Source organism: Alexandromys fortis, unplaced genomic scaffold (genome assembly GCF_014885135.2).
Source record: "Alexandromys fortis isolate MF-2015 unplaced genomic scaffold, M_Fortis_MF-2015_v1.1 scaffold_60, whole genome shotgun sequence".
Taxonomy (NCBI): Eukaryota; Metazoa; Chordata; class Mammalia; order Rodentia; family Cricetidae; genus Alexandromys; species Alexandromys fortis.
This window is the reverse complement of record NW_026067946.1, coordinates 10,187,576-10,212,490: the sequence shown is the minus strand read 5'-3', so window position 1 is coordinate 10,212,490 and position 24,915 is coordinate 10,187,576. Positions and strand designations below refer to the sequence as shown.

The following is a 24,915-nucleotide window of genomic DNA, read 5'->3' as shown; positions in this document are numbered from 1 at the left end:
CGGAAGACCAGTATGGCCCTGTAAGGGCTGAGATGAGCAGCCGCCATCAGTGTGCCAAGAAGCCCTCACAGCTGAAAGGAGCAACGTGGGGGCTTGAGGGTTGCTTACCGTCGGATGGCACTGGCAAACTCTGTGGCCAGGTCACTGTCACTGTTTGTTCTTACTTCAGCCAACGACAAAGCTGGGGAGGCAGCATCAGCACACTCCTGAGGAGGTCAAACACAGTCACTGTCAGATGCGAAGCAAAGCCCAGGGGCACTTCAACTGCCATCGCCACTGTGGGGCACAAGACAGCAGTGCCATGCCTATGGTACCCATGGGCCAACTGGTGGAAAGCCAGGCATCAAATCTGATTGTCTCCTCTGTTCCCTGATTTTCTGTTACCTTCATGTGCTGCCCTGAATGAGGAAAACCCCTGAGGGACACTTACTGCACAGGTCTAAGTTACTTTGCCACACACCACTACTCCCTGTCACTAGAGACCCTCCAAGGCAGCTATACTATCTACCTTTGTCTTCATCCACCACGGAAGAAACCCAGGGGTTACCCTGCCCAGTTACTAGCTAGAAGCTAGCAAATCCAGAACTCAAAGCCAGGCCCTCTGGCCCCATGTGAGTCTCTTCAGAAGGCAAATACACATAAATGTCCTTGCTGACACATACCAGCTCACTTTCTCTAGATGGGGGAGCTCTGTTATGTTCCATGGAATCATAAGACGAGTCCCCCTTCCCTCTCCTAGGAGCCCCCATGCAGCAGCATCACACAGAGACTTCGTGTCATCCTTTAACAGACAAGGGTTGTAAGATCAGAACTCTTGAAGTGACAAGCAAGCATTAGCCACGTCTAAACGAGAAAGCGATTTTCTCTGCAGATATGCTAAGCAGTGGGTATCCTGCAAAATGAGGTGGCTGGCGCTAGGGGCTAGGGACCAGGGATAGACACTGATGATGTGTTCCAGGCCTGAGAACAGGAAGCCTATTCTGTGTAACAGGAGACAGACTGTGAAGAGAGATATATCACGATGGCACTAAAGTCCCGATGGCAGGAGACACACCTGCTCCTTAGCCTACTCCAAAAGACTGTGGCCCTCTTCCAGGGGGTGCCTGAGCATAGCCTGGCCAACGCATTCCCTCTCCTGTGCCATTCTCCTGGGTTACACCTCTCCAAATAACGCCCTCAGAGGCCCAAGACTGTCTGGGAAATCAGTGCAGATTCTAGAAGCTCCTTGTAATGCATCCACGGTTGAGGTTAGCATTTCATAAGACTCCCTGCCTCACCCACAGGGCCTTTTGATATATGACAATGTCTGTTTCATATAGACATGAACAGCAGAAAGCCTAACGCAATGTGGATAGGAACTAGGAACCAGCTACATGAGCTGGAGAGAAGCTTCGAAGATAGGCGGGCTCACCTACTCCAGGACAGAACTGATGCTGTAGGCTCATCTGTGACCTGCCACCTGTAGGCTCATCTGTGACCTGCCACCTGGATACATACCGTCCATGGACTAGAAATGGTTTGTTCATTTTGAAAGAAAAAAAAGTTCAAAGAAGACTATTTTGCCACAAGCAATTGGTAGGACACTCAAATTGCAATGCCTATCAAAGACTCATCAACAGACAGGGCTCCCTGTCTCATCCAAGTTGCCTGAGGCTTTTGCAGTTTGGGTATGCAGGAAACACTGGTTTCCCTTGGGCGGCTGCAGCTGGTTTGATGGACAAACTCCCATGAATTTTCTTTCTACCCTGCCCCCAAAAGCTTGGCTCTTTTCTCTGTACTGGTTCCTTCATCCCTAGCAAATAACACCAATGAATAGCCTAGACTCTAAAGTGGAAGACTTTACTGAAATAATACACAGAGCCAATATCTGAGAGTCAGAATAACCATCTGACTCTACTGAATTACACATTGGGGGCACTGAGTACCTCAGTTACTTCACTTCTTTCAGAGATGCTTTTCAAAGCCGCCTGGCCTGGCCTAGCCGAGAAATGTCTGTGTGTTGAAGCCACTGCAGAGCACAGTACTCTTAGTCAAAATAAATACCAAGAACTGTGAGGAAATGTTCATTCATGGGCCTTTGGCAAGAACCCACTAAGTTCATTTTACCACACCCAAAGAACATACATAGACAGACTGGCGCTCTGTTGAAGGTTCTGTCCCGAACTGACCAGCAAGCTTAAAAGGCCATGCGAAGCTTCTGAAGGTGAATGTAACAGAAAATGTCTCCTTAAACCTGGATACGATTATGATTACAGGAAGCTCCACCACACGGCCCCTGCCTGAGTGTTACTGCACTTGCCATAGCAGCTTCCAGATCCTGAGCCATGCCAACCCCATCCCAGCCCTTCCCTGATTGCCCACTGTCCTTGGGATAACACTGCAAACTGAGCCTTCGGGCCGATACATTGATTCCCTTCCATCTCAGGAGGCCTTGCCTTGCTGGAGGCCTTGTTGATCTCCACTCAATCCACTTCAAAAGACTAGCTCCCACCCCTACTGAGGCCCTCTCCTCTTAAACCTCTAATCTGGGGGACCCGACCATGACCTCACAGGGTACTGGCATTTGAAACCTGCATTTGGGACACCCTCTGACTGTACTGTGAACACGGTTGTCCATGGGCCCCAGCAGACATTCCTGGACGACAGCAGTTCACCTTGGTCTGGCTGCTGTGGCATCTAGTCATAGCATGCAAGAGAATAGGTGTGTGGGGTGCATGAGGGCCTCATGTGAGTGTCATGGGCTCATCTGCAGAGCGAAGTAGGGACGCTGATGCTGCCAGCTGTTTGTGCGGTGTGCTTCAGATTTCATAGCTACTGAGGAAGCAGCACTGGCACAAATACCAGTGCCTCCCTTGCTGCCCCCCTCCCTCCTGAGTACCCCACTTTGCTGGAGACAACCTGCAGTACCTACAACTACACTGTGAGAAACTGTTTCCACGGCCAGCCAGTCAGCATATGCCTGCAAGTCCTGCATCTGAGCACACTGGTGTCAGGGTAAGTTTGATATTAGGAATATTGAATGGATATGCTGAACAGGCAGTTCCCTGAGTGAGGGACGGATAGAATCCATTAGGGTCTGAACCATTTTGGTTTCTTTCTTTCCAGTGCAGCTGTCGAAGGGAAATACAATATGACAGGATGATCTCAGATTCTCGCAAAGACCCCTGGGGCGCGGGAGAGGGGCTGAAGTGAATAGAGGGTCTGTGAATGTTTTTACTTGAAGCCCGGTCTCTGTTCATATATAAATTAATCCAGGGCTTCCCTCACACCTACCCTTTTTGCTTGCTAAGGCACTGAGAGCTAGGCGGTGGAGAAGGCAGGAAGTGGCCCGTTAGCCAGGTGTAATTTAAGCCCTATGCTGTTGTTTCTCGCCTCTGGAATCTCATTTTCTTTATGTAAATGCAGACTGGCATCCCTTGCTCAGACATTTAAGGGAGACAAGCACAGATAACAACATGGAAGTGCCGGCACCTCAACCCAGCGATGGCTGTCGTGGGGCACAGCTAGAAGCTGGGTGGGACCATTGCACGGGTGATGTGCAAAAATGCCCAAACTTTGATAAAATGTGAGATGTTGCTTTTCAATGGGGATTTGGTTTCTTTACAAATATCTCATAACCTCTGGTGCCTGTGTAAACAAGGAAACTGAGGCAACAGCATGAGAGGTGGTCCAAGGTAAAGTCAGAAGATAATGCACACACTGAGGGTACTCGTGCCATCTTGGTAAAGGCAGACGGTAATGCCTGCACTCAGGGTACCCGCACGCCATCCTGGCCCTACCTTGCCAGGCTTCTCTTTGCCGCTGCTGCTCGTGGAGCTCAGAGACTGCATCCTCTGCTCCTTCTGCTCCTCCACCTCAGACTTGAGGTGCTCGATGTGCACCAAGTAGGCCTGCTCCTGAGCTTCCCTCGTGCTCAGCTTCAGCTCCAGGGCCTTCTTCTCTTTCTCCAGCAGGTAGAGCTGTGCCTTCAGCTCAGCCATCTCTTCCTGTGGGACAAGGCACATAAAGCCATGAGAAGCTTACACCCGCAGGCCTGCCATGCTAAATGGGCGCATAGGAAGGCCTGGCTATAAGCCATGGTTGCACAGTCGAGATATCACTCCCAAAGTTGGGGACAAACCGTCTTCCCATGTCTGTCTGAAGGGCTGATAGGTAGACAAGCCAGCTGCTTTGTCATCCTGTGGGCTAGAATTTCTACATGGATAGAAATCACAAACAAGCTGACGTTGCTTTGGTGTAAGGGAAAACCTTTTAAGATGCTAGAGGACCCCAAATGGACACAAAATGCTTTGGAGAGAGTCAGTTCCCTGGCATGGAAGGCTAAGGTTGTGGAGGAAATATCCATGCAAAGGGATCTGCCTGGGCTCCTTCCCACTCCCCTTTCACTCCCATGACACCATATTTCACGTCACTCTTGTCACCCTGCAGCTGAGCCAGGAGGGTCAAGGAATGCTAATTAGAATAGCATCTGCTTCAGAGGGGCCAAATGAAATTAGCAGGAGCGGTCCCCCCACTGGAAATTACCCATCAGATAAGGTCCTTTTGTTTCCTCCATGCTGGGAATTGAACCTAAGGCATGTGCATGCTGAGCCAACCCACAGAGAGGTAACTTCTGAAAATCTAAAATGTTTAACTAGTAGTTTTCTTTGAAGTAAGACGTGAATTCAAAATAGGAAAGTGCTAGCCTGGACAAGAAGCCAGAAAACTGGTGCCCACCAGTCTTCCCTGGGCACATAGCATTGTTTAAAGAGTCCACAGAAAGTAAAACATTTCATCTTCTGAAAGTAAGGTAGAGTTGAAGGGTACCCATCAAGGCTTGTCCTCCTTAGGGGCAGACATTAGTCACTGTGGTCAGTGACCTCTCAGAACAGGCCAAACCCGCTTTACTATAGTGATCAGACACAGGGAGGCACAGGAAGCCTTCTCATCCAAAGGCCATGGCAACTGTGTATGCTGAGTTCATGTGACGGTCACTCTCAGAACACACACACACACACACACACACACACACACACAGAGCAAGCTTGCAGGAAGGAAAGGAGAATGTCTGTGGAGTGCCAGAAATACGGGCATCAGTCTGCAGTTGAGACTCACAAGGCGGCTTGAGGCAACAGTTTGCTCTGATTTCCTGGTATCTGTGGTATTAGGCCCGTGAAAGAGCTGGCCGTGGCCTCTGTGAGGCAGACAACCATGATGATACCACCTATGTCGGGGCAAGGACTCTTGAAGTATTGCCTGAAGAAAACACTAGGAAACGGCTTTTCTGGGACTGTGGGAAGGCAACTTGTCATCTCTTGGGCCATGGGAAAAGAAATTAGCTATTTTGAAAAATTAAAATTCAAGCTTGTATATGGATGATGCAAGAATCCTCATGCCAAAACATATTAAAATGAGTACATGAACTCTGCAATCCACAGGTCACAAGGGATCAGGACAGCCAGAGTCCTGGGCTGTGAGACCCCACAGAGACCACGGAGACATGTTCTCGAAGGAAGACACGTACATGCCACCCCCAGAGGAGATAGAGATGAGCCACTCTAAGGGACGCATGGTTAGCATATGCTTTTTGTATGTGTTTTCTGAGACAAGATTTCTCTGTGTAACAGTCCTGGCAGTTCTAGAACTCTCCTTGTAGACCAGGTTGGCCTTGAACTCACAGAGATCCTTCTGTCTCTCCTGAGTGCTGGGATTAAAGAAGAGGGAATTATAAAAGAACCAGGTAGATCATCCAGAGAGGAGTGGGGTTTACTCAAAACCATTTTTATGTTGAAACAAAATGGTGAATTCCAACATAGTCCACTGGCTAGGGAATGTGTGGGTCAGCGCACACCGCTGGACACATTAGAGAAAAGGAGATGGGGCTGGTTGTCATTTTTCCAAACCAAGCCAGAACACGGACAACCGCTGCTCTGGGTCCTGAGGTCCATGGTATGGTTTCTCCCAGCTGCTCACTACTTCTACACCTTCAAAAAACGTCCAAGGTGAGTGCGGTTTAATTCAAGTGGCAAAGGCAATATTAGAGCATTCACACACGCACACACACACACACATACATGCATGCACACACACACACACATACACACACACACATGTCTTTCTTGGCCAAATTAACAGTAAATCTGTCACACCACATATTGACTGGACTATAAAAAGGAAATGCTTAGTCTATGGATAAAAGAAAACATGATGTTCGGAGTGAAAAATAGAAGAACAAGTTAATAGCTCATGTCACATGGTACAAGAGTCTGCGAAAGAAGCTCCTGACTGGGACACAGTCACTATGCTAATGTACTCAGGGCCAGGCTCACAGGCAGTCCTACAAACTCAGCTGGAGAACTGTGAGCACTCTGCTCAGAGTGGCTGGATGGAGAGAAAGAGCAGGACAGGGGTTAGTACCAAGGAGGGATGCCTGGATTCCCACATCTCTTCCTTCTGCCCCGCATCTTCCCTGATTTAAACACCAGCATCTTAGAGAGGTGATGACCACGGCCTGGCAGCCCAAGCTGAGGACCTGCACCAGCTGCTCCAATCAGCCCCCCCCCCCCCCCCCCACTGCTGTGGCTCGGTTGAGAGGCAGGGTGTCCTGAGCTGAAGGGATGGCAGTGTAACTAACTTCCAATGAAGGGCAATGGATTCTTTCTCTATAAATAGTAACAAGTAGCTCAGCCCATGGGTGAAGAGCCCAAGACCTTGGTAGAACACTGGCAAGAACTGTTCTGCCAACTCTCCTTGGAGGGCACCAGTACTAAACAGACTTAGAGCTCCTAATGGCCCAGGGTGACAGGAAACCAGAGCTTTTTGCCAGAGTCTAACATGGCTTTGCCATGGTCACCTCCTGTTCCAGCTCCCACCAGCATTGGTAACCCAATAAGGACTTCTACCACTCTTGAGATCAGGTATCATCATGTACTGATAAAGGCTGCAGGTGTAGGTTAACTCTCAGGAAGGTTAAACCTAGACCTCTAACTTCTCTAGGGTTCAACTGCCTTTCCAATAGAGTCCAGCCCACAGGACTTCTACACAAACGAAAGCCACCATTCTCTGCAGAGACTGGCTATCTATCATCCGGACAGAGGTAATTACTAACTGAACTCTGCTGCCATGTTCTCAGGTCCCTGTGAGGTAGCCCTCTAGGTGGGCCCACAAATAACACCTGCGGCACACCTTCATGGCCATCAGCTCCTGCATCAGCACAGCATTCTCCAGGTCCAGCCTCTGGCTGTCGCCCCTGGGCTTGACGTCATAGCTGAGCGGGTCAATGTGGATGCTCTCCAGCTCCAGCATGGTCAGCTTGACAGCAGCTCTGTCGTTCTTGAGCTGCTGGATATAATCCTTCAGCCTCTGCTCATCTTCTTTAGTGAACTCCGTGTCACAGCTGCTGGCTGTGGAGCTGGTGGTGCTGAGGGACAGAGAGAAAGCCCACATTTCAGAGTCATCACCACTAGGTCTCATCTCCTCTCCGCAACTTTATTTAGGGGGCAATACATAAAAAGACCATACACATACAAACACGATAGATAGATAGATAGATAGATAGATAGATAGATAGATAGATAGATAGACAGAGATAGATAGATAGATAGATAGATAGATAGATAGATGGATTGAAAGTACATTTTAGATCATGATGTAGACCCTGAAACTGAATCCTAAGATATTAATTCCCCAGAAGTAAAGACATGTATACAAAACTGTTTCCTATAATAATGTGATATAAGGTAAAGTTATCATATGACGGAATGCATCAAAAAGAGCAAACAATGTGAATGTTATAGATAATTGTGATGATAAGAGAGATAGCTTAAGTGAGGAAAGAGATAAACAATGGTATATATGTGTGTGTGTGTGTGTGTGTGTGTGTGTGTGTGTGTGTACATACACATGGTGACAGGGCTTAAAAACAGGAGCTATAGAACCTATGTCCATGACCTATAAATTGGGTGTTCTCTCGGCATACAGAAACCCCAAGGAGTGACAGAATCCCTGCAGGGGTGGAAGTGGGAAGGAATGACCTGGAAGGAATGTGGTAGACTGGCAATGCCTGGTGCTTAGGATGCAATGACAAGCAAGTGTGGGGTGGGAGATATGGCTCAGAGGTTAAGAGCACTGGCTGCTCTTCCAGAGGTCCTGAGTTCAATTCCCAGCAACTACATGGTGGCTCACAGTCATCTGTAAGGAGATCGGGTTCCCTCTTCTGGCCTGCAGGTAGACATATGGGCAGAAAGAACACTGTATACATAATAAATAATAAATCTTTAAAAAAAGTAAAAGAAAAGCAAGTGTGTATAGCATGGTAGCATGTTGACAATAGATGCCTCTGGACTGCCCCGCTCCATCTCGAGGACTCAGGCTGATTCTGAGGGCCACTGGCAGCCCATGCTGCATGATGACTTGGCAGATGATGCCAGACATAAGGCATGCCCACCTTAACGTGGTCCTGTGGTGGCCCAGGCCGTTTCTGAGAAACGAAATCACCATGAAAGAGAGACTGAGACAGTTGTAGCCTGCTGTGCCTACTGATGCAGGAGAAGACCCACAGGTTTCTCTGCTTTTGCTATTCCTTCCTAGCCAGAGATCACTCCTGCAACTGGCTTGGGACTGATGACAGAGGGCAAGCAGGGCCCGTGCAGCCCTCAACAAGACAATCTGATTTGGCAGCATCACCTGCTGTTATAAACTAGATGCTCAAGTGAAGAGACAGTGAGGGCCTGGTTGACTCGTGTGGCTGTAAAGTAGTGCTAAGAGCCTTCTGCAGCGCCATCTCATTCCACAACTCTGTCCTTTCCTTCCTGTAAGCTTGCTCTGTGTGTGTGTTCTGAGAGTGACTGTCACAAGAGCTCAGCATACACAGTTGCCATAGCTTTCAGATGAGAAGGCTTCCCATACGAAACCCCCTTCCATTCTGGCTATGTCTGATCATAGTAAAGTGGGTTCAGCTTGTTCTGAGAGGTCACTGAGCACAGTGACTAATGTCTGCCCCTAAGGAGAGCAAGCCTTGATGGGTACCCTTCAACTCTTCCCTTACTTTCAGAAGATGACATTATTTACAACACAGCCAGCTCAGTTCTCAGCATATGATACGTCACTGAAAAGGCAAAGCCGGCTGGAGAGTTGGCTTTGGCATGAGGAACATTTGTTACTCTCATAAAGGGCCTGAGTTTGATTCCTAGCACCTACACGGTGCTTCAGAACCATCTGTAACTTTAGCGGCAGGGAATCAGAACTAACATCTGTGGGCAGCAAGCATGCTTGTGTTGCACATACATACATACATGCAGGCACAGCACTCGAACACCTAAGTCGAAAAAGCCAAAGCCAACGGTAGTAGCTCATGTTTATAGTCTCAGCTACTCTGGAGATGGAGGCATGAAGATTTCTAGAATCTAGGAGCTGAAAGTCAGTTTACACAAGATAGTAAGACTGTCTCAAAAAAAGATGATATAAGAGAAAACAAGGCTTCCAGAGTGAGTAGGGGAGAGGCTGGAGCTATACTGTCCTTACGAGGTGGAGGCCACCCAGGAGGGTTGGGTGGTCTTAAGTCTGGGGAAAACTTCTAGGATGGGAAGCTACTGGGGGTGTCTCTACTTGGTTTGTCCCTGGAGGGCTTCTTGCTGGCCCATTCTAAGAGACTGTGCGCCTTGGATAAGGTACAGTTGCTTTATGAACAAGACGAGCCCGGCTATCCGACTGAACGCTCTCAGGCACTGTGTAGGGAGTTTACTACGCCATCTAGCTGGGCTACAGGACTCAAGCACTTTTAAGACACTTGTCGAGCTGATACTGCGAGGGCCGATTTTAGATGTTAGACAGTTATGTTGGTAGAGGAGTGTAGTCAACATTTATATCCGTTGAGAGCCTGGAAAGGAAAAAATTCTGTCTCTAGAGAGCCCTGGACAAAGGATTCAACAAAAGTTCTTCCTTTGGGGCTCTAAATATCCTGACACTCCAGCCTCTGTATTCAAATCCCTAAAGCTCACTGCATTTGTGTATGTCCGGACATATATACTATACTGCTGTATTTAAAAGGACACATGTAGCCACATCTATAGGTCTTATCTACATGCATCTCTTATTGGCTCTTTTCCTTTGCAGAAATCTCATACTGGAGTGCCATACTCACTCGGGACCCGAGCATCTTACACACTGGAGTGCTGCACTCAAAGGGGACCTGAGCATCTTACACACTGGAGCACTACACTCACAGGGGACCCAAGCATCTTGCACAATGGAGTGCTGTACTCACTCGGGACCTGAGCATCTTACACAGTGGAGTGCCACACTCACTGGGGACCCAAGCATCTTACGCACTGTAGACTTCATGTTTCCTGACTGGGACATAGCATTAATGCTTTCTTTGTAAAGTTATGATAACAAACGAAGTGAAATGTACTTAAATCATCATATCGTAAGCACTCAATAAACATAGCTATTATTTATTTCAGAAATATCAGGGTGCTTACCATTGGGTACCTTTCTAGGCCCTGAAAACCTTTATGGACTCATGTTCTAGTAGCAGAGATAAGCAAATGGCATCATATAGGACAGCTGACATGACGTGCACCGTGACAAAAAGTGAAATGCGAGACTTGGGAAATCCAAAGCTGGGTTTATTATCTGAAATAGCAAACGGGAAGGCCTGTGTGATAATGTTACAACCTGCTAGACCTAAAGGAGGCAAGAAGAAGAGCCGCGTGGATATTTGGAGGGAGGCTGATCAGGACTGAGCATGCAGAAAACACAGAACTCCCAAACAGCAAGCTTGGCCAGCAAGGAGTTATGGCCAGTGCAGAGACAACCAGCTGCCAGCAACAGGAGGATGGACCAGGGTGTCTGCAGCCTGGTGTCACAACGCGAAGGTTTATAAGGACAGTCCCTATCTTCTCTAGGGTTAGAATGGATGTTAGGTGCTTGTGAGAGGAGACCCTGGTCAGATATGCATGTTCAGGTCTCTCTGGTCTGTCTCTATGCTGAGGAAAGATGAAGTGGCCAAGGGAAAGGCGGCGAGGTCCCTGGAGGGGCCACTCCAACAATCGTGGGGGAGATGGCAGAAACTTGGGAGTAAATGAGAGCAGGAAGAGTGGGGGAAAGATAAGAATAAGGGATCACCGTGTGCTGTGTTTTAGAAAGGAGGAGAAGGAAGTAACTCCACCTCCCAGCGCTACCCCTAACAACCCCTGGCAATCCCTAAGAACCCCTAACAACCATGCATGCTGCTGAAAGAATCAGGGCAGGGCCAGGCAGACCAGCAACATGGGGTATGGTAGAGCAAGTCCTGCAGAATATGCCACTCGCCTGTCTGCAAACAGTTCGGTGGTAGACATGCCACACGTATTGACCCCTTCAGGCAGGGCTCACCACCTTGCTCTCAGCAGTGGCAAAGGGACAGAAGGTGAGTGTTCCCCAGGTGAAGAGCAACAGAATCCAAGTCAGCTCGGGAGGCAGCCTTGTTCACCAGGCATTCCACAGGGTGGAGTGTGGAGATTGCTCCCTGGATCCCGGGTTTATACACAATGAGGCAAGAGAAACAACAGGGCCTCTCTCTGCCAGACAGCTGGGAGGCAGCCTCAGCGTCAGCAATGAAATCTCTTCTCACAATACCAACTTAACTCAGGTGTGTACGAGCCAGTCCTTTCATTAAAAAGTTATTTATCAAATCAAATATGGAGAATCACCAACATCCATGTGCCAGCCACCCACTTGGGCATCTTATCTCCAGACTGCTAGTTTTGGAACTAAGACATTGATAGCTAAAACCTTGCTAACTTTTATTTTCAAATAGAAAGTGCAAAATCCAAGGAGTTCCAAGTTAGGGCTCTCTGGCTTTTCTGTCTAAAGTACGGAAGAATTTCTATCCTGGGGGGCTAGTTTGCCCCACCAGCTCTCAGACAGTCACTGAGGTAGTGACTTCAGTCTCACTAGGCTTGTTTTAGGGTGGCACTCCCTTCGCCCAACACCCACAGTGCCAAGACTTCTGGGAGTGGCTATGGGATGCCAACACTCTGCTCCTTAAGACAGACTCCATGCCGTTCTGCCACCAGGACGGCAGCCAATGGAAACTCAGCAGACAACTAACTGGCTGGCCTCACATCTTCCTAGGGGTGGGGCTGCTGGGTACTGAGCTGCTCAGGTGAATGCTCATGATTGCTGGCAGGTCTCTGAAGCCAGTCACACCTGCACAGCCTTCTTTGGGCACGCCCCAGCCTCACGGCCCAGAGGGAATTGCCCAACTTATCTGGCTGCACTCAACAGGGACACTGGTGGCTCCTACCTCCCAGAGTGAGGGAAGGACCAGCTGGTGGTACCTACCCAGTGCGCATTCTGGGTGAGGAACAAGGACAAGAGACACTGCTGGCAGCTGCGTGAAGATACCCACCACCGGCCTCAGTGTCCCCTAGAGGCCAGACACCTGCCACCATGCAGAAAAGCTGCAGTGGAGGAGGAAAAGACAAGAAGTTGGTTCTCCATGGCCTCAGAGATCTGGAAGAACATCAGTGGGCAGAGAGTATCCGGTTTCATTGTCACCTGAGGCTTACAGTTGGTCACTGGCCAAAAAGGACAGTTTTGGCTTCTACTGTCTTTGCTATACATGAAGAATAAACAAGTACAGAATATCCCAGTCCACACATCCTACCCTATTGGGAGCTAAGAGCTTGCCCTGCCCTTCCTCAGAGGAAGCTGAATTTCAAGGCAAGCACCACAGCCCACGCCAGGACAGCCCAGCTCTCTTTCCTCCCTTCTAGGACACCAGCAGGGAGCAGATCAGGCGAAGGTAATTACAACTCTGCTTCATGCCCTTAATGTTCCACAGCCCAATTTGATTATGATAATGGTAAAGAAGGAGAAGCCACTGGCCCTTCCTCTGGCCTCCCGGGGGCTGCTGCGGGCCGCTGGGCGAGGGCTAAGTCATCCATTACCTCTCCCCGCCTGGAATGCGGGATGAGCTCAGCTGTCAAGGGGAATAAATCACTTTCGAGAGGCTGGAGGTGCTCTGAGAGCAGGATGGAAGGCAAATCTGCAGATGAAGAGCCTGGTCATGCTCATCACACTTGCCTGTGTTTAGCTCTAGTTTTCTGAGGAGCCAGACAAGAGCCACGGGCTTCTTTCGGGATCCTCTGCTCTGATACAGCACCAATCAAGATACCTTAGTCTGCAGCAGCTAATTGTCAGAACATTCTACCACAAATTCACTGCTCAAGCTGCTGGCTGGAGGGGTACATGACTGCCAGGCTCAAAAACAAAAACAAAGCTGGGTGGTGGTGGCGCATGCCTTTAATCCCAGCACTTGGGAGGCAGAGGCAGGGGGATCTCTGACTTCGGGGCCAGACTGGTCTATAGGAGCTAGTTCCAGGACAGGCTCCAAAGCTACAGGGAAACCCTGTCTCAACACACACACACACACACAATCAAACATATTTGGTCTGCCTACCCACAAACCCTTGCCTCTACCTGGTCTGCTGTCCATCACAACCATTCAAATTAGCTGTAGACACCAAATGCCATTTTTTCTGTTCCTCTGTACCAGGTGCCATCTCTGACTCTGAAATGACCCATCCTGGTCACCAAAAGAACCAGATGGCCCCGCCCCCAGATGGGCTTTTCTTAAGGCACTAACGAACCAGTTAGCCACGGATATAAATGCAGGCTGTCTGCCGCTTTTCTGCCATCTAGAAAAGGCTGCTGCAAGGAGAGGAAAATGTCAGCCATCACAGAGCCACAAAGGTGGGACGCAGAGCCTCGGGTGTGGCTGCTCACCTGCAGGACTTGTCACCAGGAAGCATGGCAGCCCTGTGCCTTCAGCTGGCATTTATCTTATGCTAGCCTTTCAATCAGGACCCCACTTAAGCTGTTTTACGTATTTCTATCCTTTGCAGCCCCAAATCATAATTTATCAAGCACCAGTGATATTATAGAATTCTATCCCAAAGTATTACCCTGTGTCCCGGTGGGGATTCTAGCATGGGAAACTAGGAGATTGTGTACTGTGCATTTTGTAATGTTAGGATGTCAACTGTTGTCTTTTAAAATGGGTGAACGGTTCCGACTGGTTCCTAAAGTTAGGGCTTAAGAAGAAGGAGAAAAGTACAGGAAGCACTTCCTGTTGCTACTCTAGTCACATGACTGGAAGAAGGAAGGAGACTAGGACTGGATCAGTGTGTCTCAGCTGGCTGCTGGTGCTCACTAACACTAGCAAGCATCAATCTCCCGCACTTAGAACACTCTCCCTATTCCTGGGCAGAAGAGCCTCTCTTTTTCTGAAAGATGGCACTGTAACAACCAGTCCTGTGTTCCTTGAAACTTGCTGCTGAGGGTCGCAGAGACCTGTCCTAACTGGATTCCAGGCCCTTACCTTTCCATCAGACAGTGTGCCACTGGTCTAATCCATTCTTCCCCATGAAACTTTATCTTAACTGGGACCCTTCTGGTCCTCTACTGCCTTCCACTGCAATTTGGGCATCCTGCCCCAGATAGCACGCTGGCCAGCCAGCATCCTAGGTACCCAAAGCAGGAAGCAGCTTCACAGCAAGGCTGAATCACCCTTCACCGATTGCACACGACTGTGCGCATTTTACACCGAAACGAAAGAGCCTCCATTCCAATTTCTAGGAGGACGCACTTGCTACTGCTTTTCTGTGCTTTCGTGGATTTGTACCCGTGAGTATACATCCACAGAATGAGCAGAAAACACAGTGCTTGGCACAAAGGCTAGGCTGCTTGCTAATGCCTAGCTCTACTCACTGGCAATCGAGTCTGTTTGCCTCTCTGCGTGCTATGCGTTGCTATAGATGCAATCAGCATTGCCCGGCTACTCCATCCATTAAGACAACCGGGCTTTCCAATGGATCTGTAGCTGTAATTTTCAAACGTGAGATGTTTTCTTTTTTTTTTTTTTTTCTTTCATGCTGGGGTCCCGCCAAGGGCATCAGCTGAGAGGTGATATCAGACAGATCCTTTTTGCTGGGTAACCAGCCCTCTGCTGCTCCCTCCTAAAGCCATTAACCCTTTGTCCTAGGGAGTGTCAGACACCTCGGGGGACCTGACCTGAGCATTCCTTTCCTGAGCCCTTGGGTAGCACTGATGGACACGCTGACTGCACATCTTGTCAGGTGGTCACAGTGAGAGAGAAGGGGGTGTCCCGGGCCACACAAAGCCCTGGCTCAGAAAGCTCCATTTTCCTAGGACAGTGCTTGAGGCAGAATTCCAACACCTATAAATAAAACTACTGAGACTATTGTAAGCTGATGGCTAGGAGCTTTGTTCCAAACCTACATTTATCATAAGATAATCCAACTGTTTCTGTTTTATGGTTACGGAGAGCCACACGAATGTTCTTTGTGTTCTTCTGTACAGGTTCTGAACTGCTGTCGCAAGGGCAGTAGGGGAAGTGACATTTTAGCGGAATCAGAGTTAAAAACCTGTGTTCGATGGAAGATTCATTTGAAACTAAAGTTTGTTAAAGAACCCCTCTGTCCTCCTCACATGCAACTGTGGGGATGAGCATGTCTGCACGTGTGTGGGCATCTTCCTTGACCTGTCCCTATCTCCCGAGCACTAGGATCCTAGGCAGGCATCACGCATGCTCAGCATCTGTATGGCTTCTGGGACCTGAACTCTGGCGTGAACCTGGGTCCTCATGCTCACACAGGGTTTTAGCCACTGAGCCTGTTCATGGCCCTACATGGCCAGTCTTTAGTGAGCTCATTCTTCAAAGCTGAGTCTATGTCTGAATTTCTCTGAACCTATAGAATTACAGGACCAACAATTCAATTTCTCAAGAAAATGGTCTAACAATCAAGCTTACCTATACTTTAAACATCTCCTGTAACAAGTATTCAAGATCAGTTCTCCCCCAACTGAATTGTCCTCACTTTCGACCTACTCCAGAGCTATATGCAGGACAGATGTATGCAGACAATTAAACAAGACATTTCCTGTTAACCCAACTCTTAACATTCATTAATTCAACAGAAGACTCTCACTGACAAGCTGAACACTGAATATCTACTCAAACATGGAACTTATAGATTATAAGTACCTGTGAATATCATGGAAAGGGGCACAGACTTCTTATTTAAACAGAAGAATATGGTTTGAAAGAAAAAATTATAATCTATGTGCTGCCAAATAAGACAATTGCTACTTAAGCTCAGAAGAAATAAGCCCCTTGTGTTTGTAGGCAGCTGACCAAGTTTGGGATTGAGACTGTATTTTCTCCGGGGACATGGGGTTCAGTCTATGGATACAGATAAATTGAAGCAAATGGTTGGTTCCCTCCAGGGGGAGAGAGAAATATCAAGTTGCTTTCAGACATCAAGAGAACATGGGCCCTTTTGCTGTGGCATTGGACATCCCACTGATCTGTATGAAGCGCTCGCCCCTTGCATGTAAGCAGACTGTCTTACAATGAATGAGATCTAATGTTGGGAGCGGGAGGAGTGCCGTGCTCCCTGCTGAAGTTCTAGATTTCCCTCCTAGCAGGCAAGTCACTTACACGTCTCAAGTCAACGTGCTCTCACCTGTGAAAATGGGATAAATCACCCTTGGCTTTTTATACCTGAAAGTCCAATAAGAATCCAACAACCGCATTGCAGTCTGAGAACGGGCACGTAAGGGGAAGGAGTGCATTACAGCTGCTAGAGTTTGGTGACAAGAAATGACAAAGAAGCTACCAGGGGCTTCATTCCGGTGTCCTCCCCCACCCAGGAAGATCAGCTGCACCAGTGACATTGCTTAGAGTCCCTACTGCTCTCTTTGCTGCCTTCTTCATTGCTGCTAGGAGCCCACTTATTCAGAGATGGTAGATCTGACCTCAGGTTCACGACCAAGTGCTTGCCTAGGAGGTGCGGTAAATACATCTGCACTTGAGGAATGAGATGAGAGGCCAGTCTCTTGCCATAGAAGAGCTTTTCAAGGACAGGGGTGCAAGGAGAGAGGGTAGGATCTGAAACGAGACCCAGGTAGACCGGGTCTAAGCAGTGGGCCGTAGCCCCTCCAGGTAATTTCTGGAAACAGAGACTACTAAAGAAATAGCATAGAACAGGACAGAGAGATGAGCACCAGGCGAGAGTAGGCTCATTTGCCATCTCTCTCATTCACAACGTGCTTGTGCACATTCGACTTTGTACAGTCTACAGCCCTGTCTCCCTGGACCGTTCTTTCCACACGGGCTTAATAACCTTCCAGCCCTCCTCACAGCTCTGCCTCCTAGGATAGAACAGGCTATGAGCATGAAGCAACCCTGCCTTATCCAAGCCGCACAGTTCCCCTAGCATGGACCTGTGAGAAGCCCACCCCAGGCAGAGGAGTCCCAGGGAAGAGCACCTAGTAGTACCTGGTATGGCTGTTGGAGGACAGGCTCTCCCAGGGCTGGACGCTGCAGCCGGCCACAGCGAAGGCTCCCCCGCAGCTGCCATCCAGCTTCATGAGCAGGGCTTTGGCGGCATTCTCTGCCGTCTTCCGGCAGTCGTGAGCCCGCTTGAGCATCTGTGTGATATTCTCGTCCCCTGACTGGTCTCCTACAGCACAGAGAAGCCAATGGGTTAATGGATGCAGGAAGGAGTCAGGAAGGCCCAGGTTATGCTCCTGTAATTGGCTCTCAGTTACTGAGGGTGGGATGTGGAGGGAGGGCCGAGGAGGCCTGCAGGCTGGGCTAGTATGGGAACTGAGAGGGGTGGGAAGGTATTTTTCTGAGTGGGTGCCATAGTCCTCATGGACAGTGGTGTTGTTGGAATTCATTCAGCCAATAGCTTCTTGGATACCGGTTTTCAAGGGCGTGGTCTGAGGTACTATAAGCACAGACAGGAAGCCTGCTGGCACCTTGCTCCCTCTTGGCTGTTGGTCAGAATTCGGTTCACAGAGGCCCACAGCTCTCTACCCTTATTGTGAGTTTTTTCCCTAAATAAATATATACTTGCTTTCTTTTATTCTGGGCCCTTGTGGACCTCCTTAATTATGCTACACAGTATGATCTCCACCATCAGCACTGAGTTAACTTCCCACATTTCTAGGCTGCTGCGTCTCTTCCTGCTCAGGCACGTGTCTCCTGTGCAGGGGAGCTCTAGGAGTGAGGGCAGGGAGGAACTGGGACACAATGCCACATTGCCACCCACCAACAACACTGTCAGAGTCACATGCTGGGTAACAGGGACACACAAGTAGTTGGAGCTGAAATTAGAGCATTTTCTGTATCAGTACTATTCCCCTTGGCCTGGTCGAGGGGGCTGACTCCAGGAGCTGAGTGACAGGGTTAGGTCAGGACACAGGAGTACAGGAAGAATAAAGCCAAGATAATGAAGTTGGTTCCTTCTCAAGATAGTCACGTTCCCGATGTGGCTTTTAAAACTGGGATGGAAAAGATAGAACTATGGGGACATTAAAAAAGCTCAGTGGGGTTTCGAAGATGATCTTATCAGTCAAGTACCTGCCACGCAAGCATGAGGACATGACTTTAGATAATCAGTGACTTCGTAAAAGCTGGGTGTAGTGGCGCACATCTGTAATTCTAGCACCAGAGGGGAGCTGGGGAGGAAAGAGGCAGATTCCTGGTGGTTGATGGACAGTCAGACTATGCCCCCCCCCAAATATGAGGTGGTGATATGTTAAGTCTACAACTAGGGAGGCAGAGGCAGAGAAAGGCCAATCTCTTTGCGAGTTCAAGGCTAGCCTGGTCTACATAGCAAGTTCCACGCCACCCAAGGGCTATATAGTGAGATCCTGTCTGAGAAACTAATTGATCGGGAGGACATGTTAGGTGGTGACACTCAACTCTGACCTCGACGTTCTGGTTTCCACGTGCACACACACAAATGCATGCATGCCCATCCATGCAAGTGCATGCACCCACTCATAGGAACAGGTACATATACTGTCCACAAACACACGCAAAAAATTTCAAATACTTGCGTATTTGGTAAAAGATATTGGGTTTGACTCTTAGAACTTGAGAGAAATAAAGGAAGGGAGGAAGAAAGGAAGGGAGAAAGGGAGGAAGGGGGGAGAAAGGAGGGGGGAAGAGAGAGATAGATGGAAATGAAAAAGAAACAAAAATAGTGGCTCTTAAGGATTGGGAGAGAAGAGGAAGAAAGGAATGAGAAGGCGCAGCTAAAGGAGTCTTCACAAGATGGCAACTCCAAGCACAGACTACTAGGTATGATGCTATGGTGGTGGGTCCTCGTCATTGTTCACGTGCCACACCCAAGGAGTTTCCAACAGAGAGTAAGCTCTAATAGAGACCAGGAACTTCGACTTTGACAACAATGATGTCTGGTACATGTCATTTATAAAGGAGAAGGCTAGGCATAAGCATGCATGGGACGTCTATGCACTTCCTCTCAACTTTCCTGGGAACTGAAATTTACTTGCCGGTCATCTGAATAAGAATGGCACCCATAGGTGCATGCGTTTAAATGGGAGTGGCATTACTTGAAAGTATTAAAAAGATTAAAAAGCTTGACCTTGTTGCTACTGGGGGGGGGGGGGTTGGAGCTTCAAAGATCCAAGCCAGGCCCAGTGTCCCCAGTCTCTCTCTCCTTCCTTCCCTCCCCTGACACCCCTGTCTCTGTTGGATCAGGATGTATCTCTCAGCTACTGCCCCAGTGCCGTGTGTGCCACCACGCTCCCCACCACGATGGCAATGATTAAACCTCTGAAACTGTAAAGACAGTCCCAAATCAAATGTTATATTTCCTCAGAATTGCCTTGGTTATGGTATCTCTTCACAGCAACAGAACAGTGACTAAGACATTACTCTAAAGCATAAAGGCTTCAAAACAATTAAAAAAAAAAAACTGTGGCTGCCAGACAAACCGCTGGCTTGCTATCCATCCAACACAGATCTGCGCCTTTCTCATGAAGCTCTGGATCGTGAGCATCAGAAACATTAATGTGGTTGGGTGAAGCGGTAGGGGCTGGGCTCCATTCGGCTCCTTCACCCTTCGTGCCCACCGCTGAGCCCCAGAGACACCCCTTCGGTTTCCCGAGGCTCAGTTTGAGAACCACGGGGCTAAACCTTCTGGAATGAACATAATGAGTGCCTGTGCGATCAATAACAAACAAAGACAACCACAGTAATTGACACTGTGAGTAAAATGTCACCAGCTAGCTCTTGCTTATGCAGCACGATGGGCCGAGGGACGGCCCAACTGCCACTGTCAGCAGCTATGAAAATTGGGCACTGCTGAGCACAATGGAGAACAACGCGGGTAATAATAGGGAGACCGCTCTTCAGTATGGCGTGGCTCCCGTGCTCAGAATAGATCCCACACACTGATTTTCAGCCATTTTCACCACGTTTCTTTTTTTCCGCTCGGAATTTTACATACACCTCACCAGCCTGAACTGTCTGTCCTCTGTACTCTGTTCTAAAGTAGGCATGGTGTCGTCATCTAAATGCATACAGGAGTTACCTGGGATAAGGGAGGCATGAGCACTTCATTACCCTTGCAAATGGTTTAAATGTTGATTTGCTTAAGCCCTTTCAACTCCTACCAAGTAACCGAACTGTGTAGGCCTAATAAAGATGCTTTTTGCTCATGGAATAGGTTAAGACATCTTGTGATACAAAACTAGAACATGGTTGATTTTTTTTCCTCTCCCTTAATTGATGGTTTTCTTAATACATATTAAAAAAAAAAAACTTGACAGCAAGCCAAGATCATTTTAGGATCTGTTTCATATGAGGAGTAAAATTTTATGGTTCAGTTAAAAAGACCCTGAAAAAAATGAGGTTTCTAATGGAAATGTTGGCAGAGTTTCTGCTTCTGGGCTGGGCCAGGCAGTGGGGATGGGACCAGAGGGTGGAGCGGAGGAATGAAGGGTGGCCACCAATCCCAAGGATGAATGCTCTCTTGTTAGAAAGCCCGGGTATAGGAAAGGACAGTACTGCTCAGCTTCTCATCTTCAGGTTTGATGCTGATCCCCGAGGGCATCAAAGCCAAGGGAGGAAAATCCCAACTGTCCTTATAAATGTGGCAATAGAGAGGTGGCAGGGATGGGGGTTCACTCAGAAGGAGTCTGGGGAGTAGCCTCTGTGGTACTGTTTCCTGGAGAGAGAAGGCCAACAGGAAGTGCACGGCCATTAACAGCTATTCATCTATTTCCTCCCCCCCTCTTCTAGATTACAGCTCAGAGCATCTTCCTGACAGCCTGGGGGCCATACATGGAGACACCTGGCCTGCCCTTATAGCCTGCCTTGGAAGATTTGGGGAACACTGGCTCATTTGAGTTTATTGTCTTGTCATTATGTCTCCCAGAAGGCCACTCCCACAAAGCATAGGTGAGCTTGTGCCCAGGGCACACTAAGGGTACGGCAAGCTTCCTTCCTCTCCAGCATTGTACTGTGTGCTCCCCTCACACCAGGGCAGGTCCTGCACTGTCACTGGCTGAGCTTTAGTGACATTGTGAAGAAGCCTACATGCCCATTCTCCATACAGCATGTGCCGGTCCTTTTAACAGCACTGTGATCCCCACTCCCTCCGCTCCTACCGTCGGCCCAGGAGAATCCATTTCCTAAGAGAGCTTGTTTGTTTTAACTTGTCTGTGATCCTGTTTCCACTCCAGTTCTTGCTCCATTCAACGTAAACAATTTACCCACTCAGTCATGAGGGAAAATGGAAAACACACTTGACAAGCAGATTTCGTGTTCCTGGGAGACAATGCCAGCAGCAGCCATGCAGACAAGATGGGGAAGTAGCACAGAGGGAACTCCGAGGACACTTACCGGGGGAGGAGCCCACGCCAGCTGCCCGGAATTGCCCCAGGATGAGGCTCTGCTCGCTCTCAGCCAGTGCCAGTAGGAGTTCATAGGCTTCTATGCACTGTTCACTGCAATAGAAGCACAGCATGGCGTCAGCCCTGGCAAGGAATGGTGACCATCTCCATCACTGCGCCATTGCAGCCGGGTGCCTGCCTCAGCCTCCCCACCCACAAAGTGAGGAATATTCCACACAGACGTGCGCCCTGGATATACTAGTCACTTGCTGTTATGTTAATCCCTTTAAGAAAAAAAATAAAAATAAAAACAGAAAAAAACCCTACGTTCTAGAAAAATCATAAAAAGCAATAAAAGGCAGGGTCAAACTGGTTGTCCTTTAGATGACCACTCGAAAGAAACACATGACACACCTCTGGTACTTCGTCTCCACAGTAGCCTCTCTTGAGCCTGTATCCCAGAATGCATATTCTCCTTCTAGCCCCTGGACTCTAGCAGGGTTGGTCTCTGTAACTTATGGAAATGATGGTATGCCGTACTCAGCTCTAGACTCTCAAAACACTATAACTTCCATCTTGATCAAACCAGTCCCACTTCCCTTTCTCTCTTGGGTATTTTTCTCTGATGGACAGTGGGGGCCCTATATTGGGTCTCCCAATGAAGAGCATCAGGCAGAGTGGAACTAAGACTTTATAGCCTGCAGCCAGCGGGTAACTGAGGCCTCTGAACAGACCGAGTCGACTTGAAAGGAGGTCCTAGCACCCCAGGCAAACTTTCAGAAATTGTAGCCCTCAAGGTCATGCGACCTTCAGTACTGGCCAGGAGACCAAAGGCTTGGCACAGCTAGCCAAGTCACTCACAGATGCCTGACCGTAATAACTGTCATGCAACCCTCAGTAGTTATTAAAACTCCCCTTACAGAGATGATCATTTTTACCTATATGTATACTGAACAGTAGACAATGGCTATATGATGTGGGATTTCCCTTTGTATGCTATGAATATGTTTTACTGTCATTGGTTAATAAAGAAGCTGCTTTCAGCCAATAGCTTAACAAAGTAAAGCCAGGCAGAAAATCCAACAGAGATGGAGAGAGAGTAGGCAGTGTCAAGGAGACACCACGTAGTTGCCAAAAGAGAGACGCTAGCTGGTAGCTGGAACCTTGCCAGCATGCCACAAGCCTAATGGTAAAATATAAAACAATAGAAATGGGTTCATTTAAGTTGTGAGTGCTAGCTAGAAATATGCTTAAGTGATTGGCCAAGCCATGTTTTAATTAATACAGTTTATGTGTGGTTACTTCAGGTCTAGGTGGCTGGGAAATAAATGATCAGCCTCAGCCAACAACTACATGTAGCTATTTTAAGTTAAATCAAAGGGAAAGATCCTAACAACCTTTCAGTGGCTATATTTTACATGTGCGGTCATCATGTGGTTGCCAGTTACCACGGTACTGAGCACAAACAGAAAATGGCCATCTATCACCCCAAAAAGTACAGATACAGACTTCTACAAAAGTGTTATGAAATGCTGTTAGGTTGCATATAGAGTCTGAGCTTAGATGTTCAAGAGAAGGAAAAGTCATTCTTCTCCATGCCCATCATCCACTGAGGATACGTGAACAGCCTCTTTGCTAGGCATGACAGGGCACAATCATCAGTCTGAGGCAGAGATACTGTCACACACACACACACACACACACACACACACACACACACACACACAGTGGTCCCTTTCCACTGTGCTGCAATACACACAGACCTATGTCTAGACGGGAAGCAGACAGACCTGACATTCATGTGGTCAAGACAAGAGGCTGGTCATAACAAGGCTTCTTGATGAGTTTCTCCAAGCTGAACAAGGGAAATATTGCTTTATCTCCATTCAGCTGGGGCACCATCTGTTTAATTTGTTAATATTTACAGGTCCACGCCTCTACTTATGGCTTCAAAAGTGGTCTTATACTTTTGTGCTCAAGTTTGCTACAGATGTGTATACGGCCAAGTAGCTGCAAGAATAGTAAGATGGCTTTGGCATATGAAAGCACTTTGGCCAAGCCTGGTGACCCAGGTCCAAACCCTGGAACCCACATGGTGGAAAGAGAGGACAGATTCACATGCTCTCTTCTGACTTTTATACATGCACTGTGGCATGTATGTTACTCACGCATGCATGCACACAGTCAATCAAGAAATCAATTAATAAACCAATACATGTTTAAAGAATAAACCAAAGACCACCCAGGATGTCTTCCGCCCTCTGGCTTTCCTACCTGTACTGCAAGGCCAGCCTCAGCGCTGTGGCGTTGGATTCGTACTTTCCCACCAACATGCTCATCCTCTCGGCATTGCTTTTGCATTCCTCCAGGGTTATGGTGAGGAGATCATTTTGAGATTTGAGGTGCTCAATGCGGCTACAATGAAAAAGACATTGGTTTCACACAGCAGGCCTGTGATGGGACATGTTCCTTGTTCCACTGGCAAGGAGGCCAGACAGTCATGTGAAGAAGACATGGCAGGGGGAGGGGTCAGCAGATACAGTGCTTGCCATGCGAGCATGAGGGCCTGTGTAGACCCTGCACAGTGTGCGTCAGTAAGTCTAGTGATGGTGGGATGAGGGGAGCAGAGTCAAGCAGCTTCCCAGCGATTGCTGGCCGGCCAGCCTAGCCAACTGGTGAACTTGGGATTTGCTGAGAGGCCCCCATCTCAAAAACTCAGGTGAAGAAGAATAAAGGAAGACACCGAACATCGTCTGGCTTCTACACACATGCACAGGTGAGTACACCCATGAACGCATACACATAACACAGACAAACACACACAGAGGCATATATATGGATATAAAACACACGGGTGATGTGGGAGGCTGGAGACACAGCTCCGTCAAGTGAAACGCTTGTGGCGAAAGCATGAAGAGCTGAGTTCACGCCCCAGCACCCACCTAAAAGCCAGGCAAAGTGGCGTGGTCTGTAACCCCAGCCCTGGGGAGGTGAAGACAGGGGGCTCTATGGAGTTTGCTCACCAGACAGCCTAACCGAATTGGCAAGCTCGCTCCAGATTCACGTAAGAGACGCTGCCTCATGAAGAGAAGGTGGAAGAGTGATTGAGAAAGATGCTTGGGTGTTTATCTTTTCCTCCACACAGACACACATGTGCAGGAACACATATACACAACACGCACAGTACACACACGCAAAGGTGACATGGCA

General features: G+C 48.4%; 1 protein-coding gene and 1 long non-coding RNA gene across 9 annotated transcripts in view; one reads left to right on the top strand and one right to left on the bottom strand.

The window, feature by feature from the left end:
- Nucleotides 1–21,709, top strand: part of LOC126505999 (uncharacterized) — a 30,048-nt gene extending 8,339 nt beyond the window's left edge. Inside the window, exons 2-5 of one of the 2 annotated variants that reach the window (XR_007593056.1) lie at nucleotides 5,418–5,551; nucleotides 10,093–16,382; nucleotides 21,113–21,271; nucleotides 21,556–21,709. This is a non-coding gene — a long non-coding RNA (uncharacterized lncRNA). Of the gene's footprint in view, nucleotides 1–5,417; nucleotides 5,552–10,092; nucleotides 16,383–21,112 lie in introns of both variants that reach the window. The other variant, XR_007593055.1, reaches the window with a different exon arrangement.
- Mcc (MCC regulator of WNT signaling pathway) overlaps nucleotides 1–24,915 on the bottom strand; it is a 379,948-nt gene that overhangs the window by 12,141 nt on the left and 342,892 nt on the right. For all 7 annotated transcript variants that reach the window (XM_050149262.1, XM_050149263.1, XM_050149268.1 and 4 more), the window contains 6 exons: nucleotides 23,980–24,120; nucleotides 21,716–21,819; nucleotides 17,330–17,513; nucleotides 7,165–7,399; nucleotides 3,780–3,986; nucleotides 109–206 (listed from right to left, as the gene is read on the bottom strand). In XM_050149262.1, coding sequence (XP_050005219.1) covers nucleotides 109–206; nucleotides 3,780–3,986; nucleotides 7,165–7,399; nucleotides 17,330–17,513; nucleotides 21,716–21,819; nucleotides 23,980–24,120 — 969 coding nt within the window. The remainder of the gene's footprint in view (nucleotides 1–108; nucleotides 207–3,779; nucleotides 3,987–7,164; nucleotides 7,400–17,329; nucleotides 17,514–21,715; nucleotides 21,820–23,979; nucleotides 24,121–24,915) is intronic.